The sequence below is a fragment of the Lytechinus variegatus genome, chromosome 18 (genome assembly GCF_018143015.1).
Source record: "Lytechinus variegatus isolate NC3 chromosome 18, Lvar_3.0, whole genome shotgun sequence".
Taxonomy (NCBI): Eukaryota; Metazoa; Echinodermata; class Echinoidea; order Temnopleuroida; family Toxopneustidae; genus Lytechinus; species Lytechinus variegatus.
Genome location: NC_054757.1, coordinates 8,718,278 through 8,736,881, shown reverse-complemented (window position 1 = coordinate 8,736,881; position 18,604 = coordinate 8,718,278). Strand labels below are relative to the sequence as shown.

At 36.9% G+C, this 18,604-nt stretch overlaps 1 protein-coding gene across 2 annotated transcripts in view; it reads right to left on the bottom strand.

Moving 5' to 3' along the window:
- Positions 1–4,112: 4,112 nt before the first annotated feature.
- The window catches only part of LOC121405580 (calcium uniporter protein, mitochondrial-like), a 54,790-nt gene continuing 40,298 nt past the window's right edge, over positions 4,113–18,604 (bottom strand). Inside the window, exons 5-8 of one of the 2 annotated variants that reach the window (XM_041596506.1) lie at positions 12,501–12,661; positions 11,187–11,390; positions 9,407–9,529; positions 4,113–4,481 (exon numbers count right to left, since the gene is read on the bottom strand). In XM_041596506.1, coding sequence (XP_041452440.1) covers positions 4,392–4,481; positions 9,407–9,529; positions 11,187–11,390; positions 12,501–12,661 — 578 coding nt within the window. In that variant the 3' untranslated portion in view covers positions 4,113–4,391. Of the gene's footprint in view, positions 4,488–9,406; positions 9,530–11,186; positions 11,391–12,500; positions 12,662–18,604 lie in introns of both variants that reach the window. The other variant, XM_041596505.1, reaches the window with a different exon arrangement.

Here is an 18,604-nt window from a genome sequence, read left to right as displayed (position 1 = left end):
TATGGAGAGGAGGGTGGAAGAGAGAGAAGGGAAGAGAGAGAGAGGGGGGAGAAGACATTCAGGGGCCGATTGCACAAAAGGGTATTTCAAAGGACTGTCTTTCGTGTCGCCCATCTTTTATGATGCGCTGTATGCGGGATATTTCTGAAATGTATGATAAAGAAATAAAATTTGTTAGCTAGCATTCAAATCAATTTGTATACAATTTCATGATGTATGACATAATTTTATAAACAAAGATTTTGCTTACTATAAGAGATGAATAAATATGTTTGGAGGTAATATTTGAAATGCGTTTCACATGGTGCATTATAATAAATGGGCAACACTAAAGACGGTTCTTGCAAAGACCCTTTTGTGCAATCGGCCCTTGGAAAATGAAAGGAGAGATGAGTAAGTAAGGAATAGAGAGAGATATCGAGAGGAAAATATGATCTAAAAAGGTCTACTGCAATCCTGATCATCTTGTAATCTCAACTTGGATTAACAGCTTCTTAAAGTGGTTTACAAATTCTTTGGAGATGACAAACAAATGCAGCTTTTGCTGTTGCTTCATGTTAGTAGCCACTTACAACAAATTTCCATCATTACCATCAGTTTATAAAAGATAGCATGAAAATTGTTATGAATAGCAAAGCCGATCCATCGAGTACAAAAAGAGAATTATAAGAACCACCCTTTCCTAGCTGAGCAGTATAAATAATTCAACAAAAGAGGGCACTATATGGTTTTAAAACAACCCTGTATTCATTCATCTGCAACACATGATTCTGTTGCCAACAAACTGTACTTTTGTGCTTTTTTCCTATTCAAGTACATTGACAAATGCATACCATGCTACAAATATATGTTGCTCCAAATGAAGAAAAGAGTCATAAGTGATTTGCACAGTTATAAAGGAGCAAATTTCATGGAATTTGGAGAAGATACCCAACAGTAAAATCATGTTATGGCTTTAATACCTGAATGAATTGATTTGCACACTCTCCACTCCCTGAGGAGTGTAATAGCAATGAGCTGTTAAGTCATTCAACATGCCCAGACAACAATGTTGACATTAACACTCCTAGAGGGTTCGAATTTAAGGACTGGATTGAGATATATGGTGTATGCCAATGCAAGTTATGACTGGTGCAATATGCACTACTTTGCACTTGCTTCAACACACCCTTCATGAAATATAAATCACAATCTTTTCAATTTTTTTATGAATGTGTCCATTGCGTTTTAAGACAAAAAAAAAGCCTTGGAAAACTTTTCGAAAAAGATAATCTTCCCTTAAAAAATACAAAAACCAATATTTGCTTGAGCATTTCTGATATGTTTCTGGAATCATTAAAGACACCTCCATTTGACAACGTTTCCATATCATTGCAGATAGTACCATGAGGATATGTGTTGTATTGTATTGCTTTAGACGTTTCCTCTTATAAAAGTCTCACACAAATTCCAATTTGAAAGAAAGAGAAAAAGGAAAGGAAGGTAGATCTACTGTACATCTACTGACTGCGATGAAAATAAGAGGAATTAACAAATTCTGATGTATAGAGTTATTCATAAATAGATACTAATAATACTCTACGTATATTTGACATTTCAGAATCAGCAATCAACTGCTATCCATTAGATTCTTTCCATTTTCTTTTATATAAAGATGCTAAATTTTCCATTTCATACAAAATTTTTAGAATCATATAGTTACACTACCTTCATATATACATGTACATTTACAATTGCATGTTCCTCGATATATGACTCAAGGATTATACAATGAATATGAACGCCTATAATCAAACATAAATAATTTCTGAATAAACTCGTCCACTATCATAAACTCGCTTCAACCTGTAATAAAACAAATTATTTCTGAATAATTCCAATAATAAGATTGCTCAAGATTTACCTGGACAAGGCAACACATGATTTAAGTGACTGTTATATATAGGTTATGGCCGCTTGTTATTAAAGGTCGTGTAAGTTGCACGTAAGTGTCGGGTAAATTTCTACGGGCAGCTGTAAGATTCAATTTTAATGGCCGCGTCAGTCAAGTGTACGCTAACTAATAGCCAGCCAATTTTTCATAACAAATCAAGAGCTGAGATGGCCATACAAATCATTCATAGAAGTAAAAAATTAAAAAGTTGTAACTCTTGCATGGATTATCTGATCTTACTTTGATTCAAATAATTTGTTTCAATACATATCTCAGCTTTTATGGATCTCTAACACTTGTGTAGTTTCTTGGTAGCTTTGTACTTTGAAAGACACCATAGGAAAAACTGGCCGGCTGGCTAGCTTACACTCACTCCACTTAATTTTGCCCTTATGGCTGCCCATAGAAATTTTCAGAAACTTGCGCTTCACTTACACAGCCTTTTATAACAAGCCGTTATAGCTTGCAATCACAAATAAATCATTTGTCCAAATTCATAAGCTTACCAGAAACTCAACCAGAGGTACATACAGCATCAAATAAGTGACTGTTGTCAAAAGATAGCGTTATGAAAAAGTAACATGCAAACAGCAATAATAATAATCACGGCTCTGCAAACACAAAATTGTGCTATCAATTGCTAGATGGCAAAAGCCAATCAAGGTCACTCTTACAGGTTTAGTTTGTTTGAAATACAAAGCAGGAACCAATCAGAATTATTCTTTCATATTAACAATTGCAAATGTTTGTGTCACAGGCCCAAGGAGTGGACAAGAAGTCAAATTGAATACCTTCTTCATAAAAAAGAGGGAAAGAACGGGAAAAATGCATTTGTTTAAAGGAAAAAGTTATTTTAAATCAACAAAAAATAATATTAAAGCTAAGTTACAACATATGAAAAAAAATTGCTTATTTGAATCATTAAGTAGAATTTGCCACTGGAGGTAGTATATACTATTCTATTATTTTGGTTAAATTAAACTTAGGAAAACATAACAAGAAAACAATTTACTAGTGATATCTTGGGATTCACATAACATAAATTTAAAGCCAACTTATACTTTCAAACTTTTGAAATCATTACCGCAGATGGAAATTTATCTTTAACCAACTGGTCAAAGTATGTGTGAGTACATCCTTTTACAAGTCACTTGCATCAAAGGACCTGCCTTAAACCATGGGTGAATTGAACCACTTTCATGAAATGAAAATTGAATACCTTGTTTTTGTGCACCTTGAGGTCGTCATTGACCCCCTGAGGGCAAACACGTGGCCATGGACTTGTCCTTGACTTTGACCAGGGACTCGTCCTTGCCCTTGAAAAGCTAGTCGTTGGTCTTGGACACTTCGGCTTTTGCTTATGACGGTCAGGATTCAGTCGTGGACATTCTGATCTTGGCATTCTACACGTAACCTTTGGCATAACACTGGTTAAAGTTAACCCATTGCCTAATGGAACCAGGGCTCCGTAACACAAAGGTTTGCGATGGATTGCAAATATGAAAGAACCGCACTGATTGGTCCTTGGTCAGTATTTTGAACCTAATGCGCGTGTAACATCGACAATGATTGGTCAGTTCATTTAGCGATTGATCGCTAATCTTTGTGTTACGGAGCCCTGGTGATTCCTGTACAAAGCATATGGGAATCACAGAACTCAGTACTCAACAGGTTAACCCACCTTCACGAATTGGGGCCACAAAATGTTGTTAAATAAAATGATACAAAGACTACATGGGAGATTTCATATCACTCTAGCAGCATTATCAATTAATAGGCCTATACCTTAACCTGCAATGTCATGATAACAAATGGGAATACATCATTGATTCCTAATGATGACAATATAAGATGTACTGAACAATAAATAAAATACAACTTAACTATACTGTTATGCTTTTTTATCTCCTATCTTTATAATATAAAAAAAACTCACTTTGTGTATCTTTAAAAGCGTTTTAAACATAGGCAATGAATACTTCAAAATATTAAATGATGAGCAGACCATTGTATCCCATACTCTTACTAATCACAGCTTTGCATAAAAGTTAGTTACGTCACAAGCCCGCAAACAAATGAACCTTAACAAGCACTTTGTCCAAAATTAACCTTTTCTGGTGATAGGTTATAAATTAATAAAAATCATGAATTAATTTGGCAGAGTCTTGAATATTAGGTGTTTTAGATTTTAAAATCTAGCCAATGACACAGAATCTTCTCTCACTGAATGCTGTGTTCTCCTTCTTATTCATATGCACTTATGCAGTAAGGATGATTTCCTCATTTCAAAAGGTTCTACATCTTGGATGAGAAATATAAAGCTCCCTAATTCTATACCATAAGAAAACAACATTCTTTAATCCTTGATATTAATATCCAACAATCCGTAAATAGTTGTGAAATACACTAGTAGATAATTTTGGTCTATTGTTATGAACTTGTATGTTTCCATGGTAACTCAAAAGTCCTCTTCTTGTGCCTTTTCCCTAGGAGGTGGAGGGATCGGAAGGTTGATAGTCAACGGATCTCGTAGCCGCTGAAGATCGGCGTTCACCTGGAGGTCAAACAGAGAGAGAGAGAAAAAAATTGATATAATAAAATGCTTCAACTTGAAGAGGAAACGAGAACAGACAATGAGTTATTGATAATTTAATATAGGATATTTTTTATAGCGCACATATCCACTTTGTTAGGTTCTCAAGGTGCTTCTCTATTACCCCAGCTAAGCTTGGCTACCAATTCCAGTGCTAACAGCTTTTTGAGAAATTAATTCCTGCAGGTACCCACTTTATACCTCACCTGGGTTGAGTGCAGCACATTGTGGATCAATTTCTTGCTGAAGGAAATTATGATCGAAATTATGACATGGCTGAGATTCCAACCCATGACCCTCTGTGTCAAAGTTCGGAGACTAATCCACTGGGCCACTGAGTGCTGGTGTTACTGTTGGTATTGGAGGCACAAATAAGAGCCTTACATGTATCAAGCTCCAAATCCTAATGACTTTACACAAATCACATTTTATGGACAGTTCACCACCAAGTGAGATTCATTCCAGGGCTAAATCTATTGTACATTTGGTGCCATGCTGACCTAATAGCTGACCTTTATACAGGCTTTCACCAACACCAAGTGTACATGTATAATGTGTCGGGCCCAGGTGTATCGAGAGCACTTAATCATAAATCCAATGATGAATTGAATGAGTTCATACGTTGTTCTCCATCCTTTCACATGAACTAATGTAAAAAAATAAAAATAAAAACAATTTGACGACTGTGTGTTTCTGCATTAGTGCTTGCTATGCTTTCCAGCACACTGATGAATTAGGTCAACTGATGATGCACTCATTTGCTATTTTCATCAAACCAACAGAAAATAATTGGCATTTGATTGATACCACTGAGAATTACTGATGACAAGTCATCAAGAGGCAACACGACATTTGCTCCTACGACAATCGCTCCATGCTTAATTTTTACTATTAAAGATATAGGCCCGTATTCTGAAGTCAGGTTTAACTTAGACCATGGTTTAACTCTGCTAAAAATTATGGGAAGCCAAACGTTTTAAAATTTTGTTTACAGTGAATGCTTCTCATGTTTACTGTGCTCTTTACTAATTCATTAATGGTGAAGACAATTGTCATACTTATCCTTCCCAGGCAGTTAATAATGTTTTGGGAGTCGAATGAGCTGATACATTGAACCTCTACTGTTAGAGATTTATGTAATAACTGGCTTTCCATAGCTACCCACAGTCTCTCAAAATTTCTACTCCCCTTTTAAGGAATTTAAAGGTTAGAATCTGAAAGTGCAAACAAGGCCTTTTCCGTATGTCAATTACCCAAATAGGTCTATTGATTATCTGGTGAACATTACGGTTCATATCACAAATTATGTTCCCAAGAAAGAAAGAAATCTTAAGTGTGAACAGTCCATTTGCAATCCATGAATTGCCCAAATGGCACTAATGATTGTATGGTATACATAAAGCCCGTCTCAAAGTAAGTGATCTGGTGCGACACAATTTTTCAAGAAATAGCATTTTGCATTACCGGTAAATATGAAAGTTTCAAGAGGTAAAATTATTTTATTTAAAGTTTGGCATATTGTTAGGAAAACTAAAGTCATATTTTTACTCTGCGTCAAGCCCTAAGATGACGTCATTACGATTTGGATTTGAATTTGTTTTTATCCATTCAGAAAGGCTCTAACTGGAGTGAATTTCGATATCAGTAGTCCTATCACTATTCTGGATTCTGATCCGTGATATTTTGTTAGTTGGATTATTCCTATCAAAGGTTATCACAATTAATTTGAAATTTGGATTGCAATGAATCGCATAGTGTGAGATGAGCATAACGGTTCATATCACGATTCTACACTCCAGATGACTCTGAAAGTGTGAACAGAGTTTTACAATACGTAAATTGCACAAATTGTGCTATTCAAGATAGATTAAGGTTCATTACTCAACTTACGTTCACCATAAAATGAAATTCTAGGGAAAAGGGTCCTTCAGACTTGATGACTATTTTGAGTGTAAGCACTGCCTCAATCATCATCAATTTACAATATGGTACTCTTGACCGTACTACGTTCATATCACAATTTTCTGTGCCATATGGAGAAATTTCTAAGGAAAGATCATCATCCTATATGAAACTGAAACTGAAGATATAGCCGTTTCAATCAGTCAATTGCCTGAAGTGCACACTATTGATTGTGTAGCGAATAGCGATACTGCAAATAGGGCTTTAAATACATCTTTTGTGATACCCACAATAAAAGAGTGATCATTAAAACGTACAAAGAATGCCGGCAATAGTGAGCGCATATGGAAGTCATGTGTTCATGCTTCAATTCGACGCAACTTCCCACCACTGTGCATTTGGGGTGCATTATTTTGCCCATAGCACGTACAAACTGAGATGCTATCTGAGATACGCATACTTTCAAAGAATGTGCTATGGCAAGGGCATTGATTAGTATACTATGTACGCCTGTGATGTCATAATAAAAAGCAGGTGTGATCTCTTCATCCATGCGATCCTAAAAAAGTTAGAGGGACTCCAACAACCTTTCGACTACAAATTAATGCTGCATTTATAATGATACACATTTTCAATTTTGTGATGCTAGTGACGATGCAGGCATCTCCGGTATTCGCAAAAACATGCATAAGAACTTGGTGCAGCACTTCATTCTTGCCATATATTGCAAATACCCTAGAATATGCTGCATCACCACAAAACACTCACAAATTTGCAGAGCTACCAAGTCTCACGCATTATGCGTGAGACTCAAGCATTTTGGACTCTTGTTCATCCCCTCAAATCTCTGTCTCACGCAACTATCACAGCCTATCCCCATATACATTGTACACAATGTCTGTGATCTCACTCAGATTCACAGAAAATCTCACGCATAGCTGTTCTTTGAACTTGGCATCTCTGAATTTGCGTTATTTGAATATTATGACAATATGGTTCTGTACGTATCACAAATATCCGTTCCCCATTTTAAATCTTCAGGCTGAACGACTCGTGAAATGTGAACACGGTCCTTCTCAATCTGCTAATTGCCCAAAGAGCACAATTGATTGTGTAGAGAACATTACAGCATAAATGGCTTTGAATTAATGTTTTTGTGATATGCGCATTAACAGAATGGTTCATTATTACTAAAACATCGTGGTATATATCACAAACATCCGTGGTATATATCACAAACATCCGTTCCCCATTCTAAATTTCAGACTGAATGGCACGAATTCATAAAGGTGGATTTTAAAACCATTGGTTTAACCCATGGTTTATGCAGATTTCCTGTATAATTTATGCTTATTTACCACGTATATCACAAAATGTCCAATGCTGATGCACGTTTTCGTCACAGTGTGCCAAACTGACGCCAGTTGCCATGGGTAAATACGCTATCTTATTCATGAGTTCACAGTTTGAAGAGTGGACTCATTAATTCAAAACCATGGACTCATAAATAAAAAAGCAAGCATAGCCACGGCAACAGGCGTCAAGTCGGCGCACTGTGACAAAAGCGCACATCAGCATTGGACATTTTATTAATATACGCGAAAGTAAGTGTAATTTATACAGGAAATCTGCATAAACCATGGTTTCAACCGATGGTTTAAAAAACCACCTTTGCGAATTCGGGCCAATGACTCTGGAAATGTGAACAGGGGCGTCCTCAATCTGTCAATTGCCCAAATGGCACTATTGATTATTCCTTCTCTGGGTAAGTCATCAGTGGGTGATAATTAAATTTACTTGCCACAATGTGTCTCACTACCTTTCACATCGGGTAACCTTTCACCAAGCATCCTGTAGCAGTAATATTCACTGACAACTGTTACAAGCTACTGAAATCCTTGCATCTGATTGGCTGAAAGCCAATTTGTCAGTGATCCATCACTGGCAAATGACTTTGTGGAAAGTGCCCCAGACGTTACCGCTCATGACAGGTTGTGCAAACAATACAGGGTTTGGCTGCGAATGCTTGGCATTGTACGACTATCTGTGGTTAGAACTGTGGTTTATGTACTTTTTCAGAGTGTTCCAAAAGTGATTACTATGAAGAGAGTAAAATGTTCAGTGTCTGCATCCTTTATTAATTGCAGGGTGGTTGGAAAGCAATCTCTGCACAATATCATATTTGATATGTACTACGTGTTTCCCCTTTTTTTGGAGGAGGGGAGAGGAGGAGTGGATTTTTGCTCTTTTTTTCAGAGCACTAAATCCTGCTTTAGTTATACTGGGCCATTCACTTCTCTTAATACAATTTGCTTCAAAAGAAAAATTAGTGGCCATGATCTGCCCATGCGAAGTATATGTACCACATGTAATTAGGAATTTAATTACAACTTCTGATCACACTTTACTCTCTTTTTGAAAAGCCCATGATCTGGAGATTTTCAAAACAGTATTTACCTGAGCACTTTCATCTTTAAGCATGTTATATTTATCTGGATCCATATTTTTCCTCTCATGGAACACAATAACGCAGCAATTCTTGCTATTGACAATGACCAAAAGTTCCCCCATTGTATTGCACAGTGTGAATTTGCCAAATAACTTTGTGCACTGAACTAGAAAATCTACTTCTTGTTCAGTGATGTCTGACCTAACGAATTCCAGTCTACTTGTACCGCAGCTAGTGCTAGCCGAGTCGCATCCGAACCACATTCTCAATATCTTCTTACATTGCAATGAGGTATCATTGTAAAACTTGATCCTTATTTTATCCATCTTGCTGGATTGGATACTATTCTTACCTTCAAGCTACTGGAAGTTACTGGGTCATATAAGTAAACAACATGAGCTACATCCAGGAATTTTGGTTATTGCCACTGGAGAGAATTGGCCGCTCCTGACCATGATCTGAGATTATACCACATATTATACAGCACAATGTCTCCTTGTCAAACTGCCCCCAGACTGCCATCCATTATATTTACCTGAGCAATATCATCTTTAAGCTGGTTGTATTTCTCTAGATCCAGACTTTTCCTCTTAGAATACTTGTGAAACAGGACAAGGTATTTACGATCCTTTGCATCCGGATAGAGGAATTCCTGCATTTAGGACAAAAATATGTAATATACATGAACAAAAAATATAAATCATTTTATAAAATAGCCCTGTATTCTTAAGCATCGTGATTGGCCAATACGCGTCACATGACATCCAACTTGTTTGGTGCACTGCACGGCAGTGCCAAAGGTGCGCAATGAAAATTGATATTGCACGCTCGAGCAAAACAGTGCCGTAGAAGTCCCTGGAGAAGTCGTTTAGTCCAACAAAACTGTACTGTAACTTTTTAAAATTTTGTTTCTGTGTTGCTATTTTATAAAACAAATAATGCACTCGCTCTGTCGTGCGTAAAAGTGAATGCAGAGAAAGCTCTGTTTCTTCAGATGATGCACAGTGGGCACTCGCCGCAAGCGGCTCGTGCACAGTGCGGCATCTATCTAAAGAAACCTTGTGTGCTCTGCATTTCCACTAACGCACTCGGCTGCATGCATTATTTGTATATTTACCTCTACAAACAGAAGCAAAACAAACAGGAAAATACAATTACGGTAATGGCTTCCTAAATGAAAGCATAACTTGATTCCAGTGGCTGTAGGAGATCAATAAAAGTGAAAGACTTAAAGTAGATGATTTGGGGATGGGGGAGGGGGGGGGCTATATATTGACAATATCCCCCCTCCTCAAATTTTCTCTGACCATTACCAGCACAAAGTTGTGACAACTTGCTAATTTTCAGCTGATGGCGTTGAAAAAAAGGAGATTTATTCAGCACACAAGAACAGATCACCGTTTATGTGTAGAGATATACACGAGGGCCGATCACACACCACGCTTGTTACATTTCACAGTGGTTTGCCCCCGAGGTGGATGTTATCAGAGTCGTTTGTGATATAGAGTTTGGCAAATTCACTTTCTATGGTTTATAACATTATGCAATATCTTTGGAATTGTGACTGCCTAACAAAGAAATAAACACAAAACTCTGCAATAAAGGGCTCTGATTGCATTCAAATTCTGGGGCAAACCGCTACGGGCAACCATCTACATGTAAACTAACAGGCCCGTTGGATTAATTTAAACTCAGGTTTGAAGTTGTAGTTTAAGTATGGAAAGCCAATTGTGACATAAATCACTAACAGTAGAGATGTAATATTTCAGCTCATTTGACTCTTAATTTATTCTCAATTGTCTAGGAATAATGAATAAGGTAACTGAGTTCACAATCAAAGAACCAGGAAAGAGCATAGTAAACATACAATGCAATACAAATTTTGATACTTTGGCTTTCCATAATTTTGACACAGAGTTAGACCATGGTCTAAGTTAAACCCGACTTCAGAATACGGGCCACAATGTGTAATCCCTCCTTTAGGAACATGATTATGAGAGACTCCTACAAAGTTTAGGTATTGTTGATTATTCATCATACGCTAGAAAGAAATATATGGTATACCTCTCACTCCAATACAACAGATTTGCCTACTTCAGACAACGCAAATTCATTCCAGGGGCCCGTTTCATAAAGAGTTACAACTGATGTAACTTTGCCATTATGGCAACTACCATGGCAACAGGGCTCAGCAGCCAATCAGAATCAAGGTTGCCATCATGTAATTGCCATAATGGAAAAGTTACAACAGTTGCAACTCTTTATGAAACGGGCCCCAAGAATACATGACTGCACTAAAGCATACTAACCTGGCGAGTGACTACATAGTAGGCATATGCAGCAATTGCCGTTCCGTAGGTAACGAAGTAGGTGATAGGTTCTACGATATCCCAAGAGTATTCCCACCATGTCAGACGAGCTAGCAGACCGAACTGGACAGCCATGAAACCCAGGCCTCCCCAAACGTACACATTGGTGTTCTTCTTGGCTTTCATATCGAGGGCAGTTTTAATCTGTGTAAGAAGGGAAATAGAAAATGGATGAAACTTAGTAACTCTTCAACAGCATGCTATACATGTTATAATGAGCATCATCGATATTTGTCGTCACCAGCAACACAACCATCACCATCATCATCATCATCACCACCACTATCATCATCATAACAATCTTCATAACAAATCTTTATTGTAATCATTATTATAATCATAATCATCATCATCACCATCATCATCATCGCCAAAACCACAACCATCATTACCACCACCATCATCATCATCATCACCACCACCATCATCATCATCATTATCACCATCATCATCATCACCATCATCATCGTCATCACCATCATCATCATCATCATCCCCATTATCATCATCATCATCATCCCCATTACCATCATCATCATCAACAACATTACCAACTCTAGATATAATATTATTACCATCATCCTCATCATTGTCATCATCATCATCATAATCACAATTCATCTCCACCATCACTATCATCATACATGCAATTATCATCATCATCATTTTTATCCTAGTCTCAACATAGTTCTTTGGGGGTGGTAGTGAGTGTACCTTCAAGAAATGAAAGTTCAGAGTCATTGGCCCGAATTCACAAAGGAGGCCACGGTTGAGTCCATGGTTTATGCAGATTTCCTGTTTAAATTATGCATGATTTAGCATGTACATTATCTGGCGCGTGTATAAAAAATATCCAATTCTGATGCGCACTTTTGTCACAGTGCGCCAAATTGACGCCTATTACCATGGTTAGATAATGAGTCCAATGTTTTTATTCATGAGTCCACTCTTCAAACAGTGGACTCATGAATACAATAGCATATCTAGCCATGGTAACAGGCGTCAATTTGGCACACTGTGACAAAAGAGCGCATCAGAATTGGACATCCTTTATACGTGCACCAGATACGCGCTAAATTAAGCGTAATTTATACAGGAAATCTGCATAAACCATGGACTCAACCGTGGGTTTTCAAAACAACCTTTGTGAATTCGGGCCATTAAGTATACAATCATTCAATGTTTCACTTCAGCTGTGTTCAACCCACATTGGAGGAGTATTTCATGAGTAAAGAGCTTTTCCTACTTCCTTACCCGTTCTAATGGCTCCAATTCTTCCTGGAGCTGCTCCAGCTTGCCTCTTAAGATCTTCTCCTTCTCCAGCTGATGTTGCTCCACGTGGAGGGTGGAGTAGAGTTGATAAATCATGGACTTGACATCATCCATAGTCTTGGCATCCTCGCTGATTAGTTTACCTGGAGAGATAAAAAATTATAATGAAATTAATCAAAATCATCATACATGGCGCACACCCCATACAGTTGGTGCAAGCAAATGCGAAAAATCATTTACATACATGTATGAACCATTTCACAAAAACTTTCATCAGAGATTTTTCACTGAATGCCAATGAGATACAAGGATATGCAGTATTTTATAACATTTGTCAGTGAAAGACATTTACAAAACTCTTCATGAAATGCTCCCCTAGAATGCATTCCACAAAAAAATTATAATAATGAAATTAATCAAAATCATCATTCCCCCTGGGGCCCGTTGCAGAAAGATTTATGTTTAAAGGCAAGCCAAAAAATCAATGGCAAGTCCCAAATGCGCGCTGTTGATTGGTTGAAAATCAAGTTGCGCATGATTTTTAGAGTTGCGATTGATTGCAACTCTTTCTGCAATGGGCCCCTGTGTGAGCTTAAGTAGGAAAATGAAAATATACAATTTAGCAGAAAGTGATACAATGTTTGGAGGGAGCAGTAATTGTGCAGTTACTTCAAATTAATATGTGGGTCACCGTTGAAACTCAGGAGTCACTGGCGCACACCCCATACAGTTGGTGCAAGCAAATCCAAACAATCATTTAAGTACATGTATGAACCATTTCACAAAAACTTTAATCAGAGATTTTTCACTGACTTATTAATTATCAGCCAATGGAGATTTTTCACTGACTTATTAATTATCAGCCAATGAGATACAAGGATATGCAGTATTTTATAACATTTGTCAGTGAAAGACATTTACAAAACTCTTCATGAAATGCTCCCCGAGAATACATTCCACAAGTGTATCCAACAAAGAGGTCAAGTACATGCATGCATGAGGTGGTCAACCACATTTCCCACTGTCGGTATCAACTTTATTCATGATCTTTATTAAGGTTCTAAGATTTTACTACAATATCCACATATCGCAGCCAATAAGGCTGATTTGCATTGGATTTACAAAGTATAACATGAAATGATTACATGATATAGCAATCAAATATTATAAATGTAATAATTTAAAATAAAAAGACAAACCCCATGGGTAACCTGGGAGATTAAAAAAAAAAGTAGGGGTCTATCAAATTTTGTATTACATCCATTGTTAAATTTAATTATTGTTACATTTTTATATTGTCTATAATTATTTTATCATGTAATGTTTATTTTGTTCATATTTATGGGTTTTTTAAATCTGTGAATAAAACCAAATAAAACCAATAACTAGGGGTGGGGAAGATAAGGAGGACAGAACAGAAGGAACAAGAGTAGTACCGTAATCTTGACCTTTATAGTACATCTTGAACTGAATACCTGCCCTGGCCAGGGAGGCCAGTGAAAATAGACAAAGGAAGCTGTTTAAAGGGGAAGTTCACCCTGAAGAAAACTTTGTTGTAAAAATAGCAGAAAAAATAGTAAAAATATTGGTAAAGGTTTGAGGAAAATCCGTTAAAGAGTAAAAAAGTTATTAGAGTTCAAAGTTTTGGATTTGTGACGTCATAAACGAGCAGCTGCCCCATGTGTTATGTTATATGAAATGCACAAATTTCAAATTTTGTATGGTTCCTGATGACTTAATTTTGTTTTCTTTTCATGGTCGGGTGTGAATCGATTTGTCTATTGATATACAAAAGTTACAGTGAAAACCATTTTCAATTTTCTGAGAAAATGACATTTCATTGATTTTTTACCATTCGCTATGTGGGAATGCTGCTCGCATATGACGTCACAAATCAAATAATTGATATTCTAATAACTTTTTAATTATTTGATGAATTTATCTCAAACCTTCGGCAATATTTTTAAATATTTTTTCTGCTATTTTACAATAAACTTTTTCTCAGGGTGAACTTCCCCTTTAAGTCTTCCATCAAAATAAATAGTACAAACAGCAATAGTTTGGCAATAGTTTGGCAATAGTTGTTCATCCATGGAACCTGGCTTTGTAGCTCAACAGAGTTGAGTGCCCACAGATATGTGTAGAATAAGCCTATCGGTAGCATAGTATCTTTCGAATTTAGTTCACAGCTACAGAGTACAGTGTATGTGTATACAAAGTAATATGTAGGCTGGAATGTACAAGTGGCAAGTGGGGGTTGTAAAGTCAAGAATAATCATGTCAATTATCACCCTTGATTGATCAGTATGTAGCTATTTTTGTTTGTACTTTCAGCTACATTTTGTTTCATTTTCTGTTCTTGTACAGTAATTTACATTCTTCTGTATTTACATACATGTACTGGTGGAAAGCAAATTTTTGTGTAAACATTACAGGGACCAAATAAACAAATATTTTTAAGTATTTATCTTACATTCCATAATGTTCACTGACTATTTTTTTATTAAATGAAGGTTAGATAATAAATGTGCTTCAGGGAATAATTTTCCTGGTATCGCATCACAATTTGCTCCACATTTTTAAAAGACTGCTATGCACAAAGTCTTTTGTATAGCATATTTTTACATAGTACTGTACATTACTCAGTTGAGAGCTTTTCTCTTATGACCAAAAATGCTATTCAAATATTTAAAGCAAAATTATTACCTGTGCTTAAAGTTAACTCTTAAATTAACTCATAATTTATTCAAATCAATCTACAGTTTGTGACCTTTGTCGAAGACCTGGGATTACTACTGAATGTTGTGATGATATGAGTGCACTTACCAATAAAATCTGCATGGCCTACATGATTAAGTTAACTCATTGTGGTGAGTTTTGGGCATGGGGTACATGGGGGTGTTGTGGTATAGTGGTTAAGACTCTCGTCTTTCAATCTAAAGGACGTGGGTTCGATTCCAAGCCATGGCATGTTTTCCTTCTGCAAGAAATTTATCCACATTGTGCTGCACTCAACCCAGGTGAGGTACATGTAAATGGGTACCGGAAGGAAGTAATTCCTCAAAAAGCTGTGCGCACTGGAATCGGTAGAGTAGCTTAGCTGGGGTAATATAGGAGCGACTTGAGCACCTAGCAATGTGGATATGTGCACTATCCAAATATATATAATATTATTTATTATTACTGCATACTATAATTTTTCAGGTTTCAGTCACCCTGAATGAATCAAGAATATAAAAGTGAGTTGACTCAAGTTTATTACTCATTATAGAATATGAGGAAAACTTGTTCTTGGGGAGGGGTTCTGTCTTTTTGGTATAAAATGCATCAAATACAAGCAATTGTGTTTTTGTATTGATCTAGTAAGTTCCTCATTTCCTTTGTAGAGTTTCTCAAGTCTATAAAAGAGGATCATATGTCACTCTTCAGGAAATGTTCATTCCTGTTTGTTAAAAAAAAATGTGCATGTCAAGGATATGATCAAAGTATATTTTTCTGTAAATTGCAATCAAATACAATTTCTCCTTCCTATCTCTTGATAATTCATTTTCTACTTCAACAATATCAAATGAAAAGAAAATTGCATTTTGCAAAAGGTTCAAAACAACTGTTCAAAACATCAACACAACTGAGCCAACCGGTGTGTTGGCTCAGTTGGTAGAGCGTCTGTCTCACAACCGGGAGGTCTGGGGTTCAAACCCCAGCCGCGTCAGACCAAAAGACGTTAAAAGATGGGAGATGCTGCTACCCTGTTTGGTGTTCAACGATTAAAGGGAAAGAGCCTTGTTGATCTGGCGCTGCACTGCAGCTGCCGGGCCCACGATCAACTGGGCAAAGCAAATTTTTGGAGTATTTCATTTCATGTGTATTTCTAACAATAAAATATGGATTTTTTTATTTTTTGGACATCATGGTGCATGAATATACAAAGTCCTAAGATCACATGAAATTCTGTGAGAAGTAATACATATAACACAACCTCAAATCAATTGTGTTATGATATCAATGGCCACATTAATAGTGTTCAATCAAATCAGCATTATCATAATGTACAAAACACATGTTTATCAGTAGAGAAAAGGTAATGAGAATTGAGAGATGATCAAATAAAATATTGAATCCATCTTAAAAACATGAATGTCCCAATTCCTGGACTGAAATAACAATATCCATTCAAAGGATGTTGAAAACTACATGTATAATGGAGAAGTTCTATAATTAAGACTTCCATTGTCTTTTAAGAAATTATTCAGGCCCATAAAGTTATTTTTATTAGTTTCCCTAGAATCCACCTTCCATTTCCAGGATATCCTTAAGACCAAAGGCGCTGTAACATAAAGCTTTAGGATTGATTATGGGGCCATTTTTACATTTGATCATACACATTCATCAATGCAATCAATCACAGGTAGGTGCTTCATAAAGCTGTATTAAGTTACAAGCGACTTACATGTACGACTGGTGACACTTTCTTAAGAAATAAATCAAGGCCAACTGTCAATCTGATGTGTATCACTTCAGGATTAGTCTGCAGGCAAAGACCCTAATTGAAACTTTGATCAGCAAGTGTGTCTCCACGCAAGACTAGCACATATCAAACTTTCTGTTTGCCCTCAGTACATACATGTAAGGCATGAGTAGGCTGCACATTCAGACCCTTACCTCGAGTGAAGGGTTTGCACAGCAGTCTATTTCAGGACCACCAGTCATTCTTAAAGATGCATGTAACTTACGAACAGCTTCATGAAACATCCCGGGGGGCCACTTACATTGACGAGTGGATACCATGCGTGACCAAAAAACGTGTAAAAGGAAAGTCTTTTTCAAGATAGGGCATGTAATACGCATGTAACGTATTAAGGGTGTCAAAAACACTAAAATAATGAAAAAAGGGTATCTATTTTCGATAGGAGAGCTACATGGTCAAATTTGCGAGGGTATAACAAATCATGACTAAAATGTTTTATAAAGGATGTACTTAAATTGCCAACACTACGTGTTTAGAGTATGATTTGTGCGAATGGGGCTGTACTAAACTCAATAATGTAGGCAAAGGTAAAACCGACGACTGACGTCCGTGACATTGAAATATCGCTGTACTTGTTAAGGGGTTCAATTCAGGGAATACTTGCCAATATTATCATTTGGTTTCCAATACTTGTTAAGGGTTGGGTTTCACATGCCAATATTACTTGTTAAGGGGTGCGTTTTCAGAATATGGAAAATACATGTTTTATACCCCTTTCATATTGCGCTTTTCACCGGCGAAGTTCGCCAGCGAAGGGGAAAGTGTCCAGTATGAAAGGTACACAGGAGAACTTCACCGGTGAAGTTCGCCGGCGAACTTCTCCACCTCTAGAGGTGGAGAACTTCGCCGGTGAAACAGCCAGTATGAAAGCAAACTGGAGAACTTCTCTTTAATGACGTCAGAGGTCAATTTTTTTCTCTCCCAAAGTCTCCTGTACCGAGATTCCGCGCGTGATAAGTTGCAAGCTCAGCTAAATACTATGGCCAAGTAGATACCCTCGAACATATTTTTTTTACTAACAATATTTATTAAAAAGCACTTTTTACATGTATAAAATGCGCTGAAATATAAAAACAAGGTGATATTGTTTGTTTTTCTCGTAATACTTCCAAAATATGTTGTAATTGATTTTTTGATACCTTTTTGTAATAGGTAAGAGGTAATGTTTACAATTTTCTTTCGTGTGGTTCTGCAATCGCCCGTTGACTTTCGCCGGGGAAGAAATGTCAGTGCGAAAGGGTACATTTTTTTCTTCGCCGGTGAAGTGAGGAATGCGAGGCGGAGAAGTTCGCCGGTGAAGTTCACCGGTGAAAAATGAAGAGGGCAGCATGAAAGGGGTATAAGGTGCTTTTTGAGACCGCATGGTCATGCATGGTATCCACTCGTCCATGGAAGTGCCCCCCCCCCATGTAATCAGCCCTACGATCAATCACTAAGCTTTATGAATGCACACTAGTGGTGAAAATCCTACTTAGCTCTTTTGACAAAAGGATAAGGCATATTATAAACCACATAAGTACAAAAGGGCACTCACAGGATATGACCATTCTACAAGATA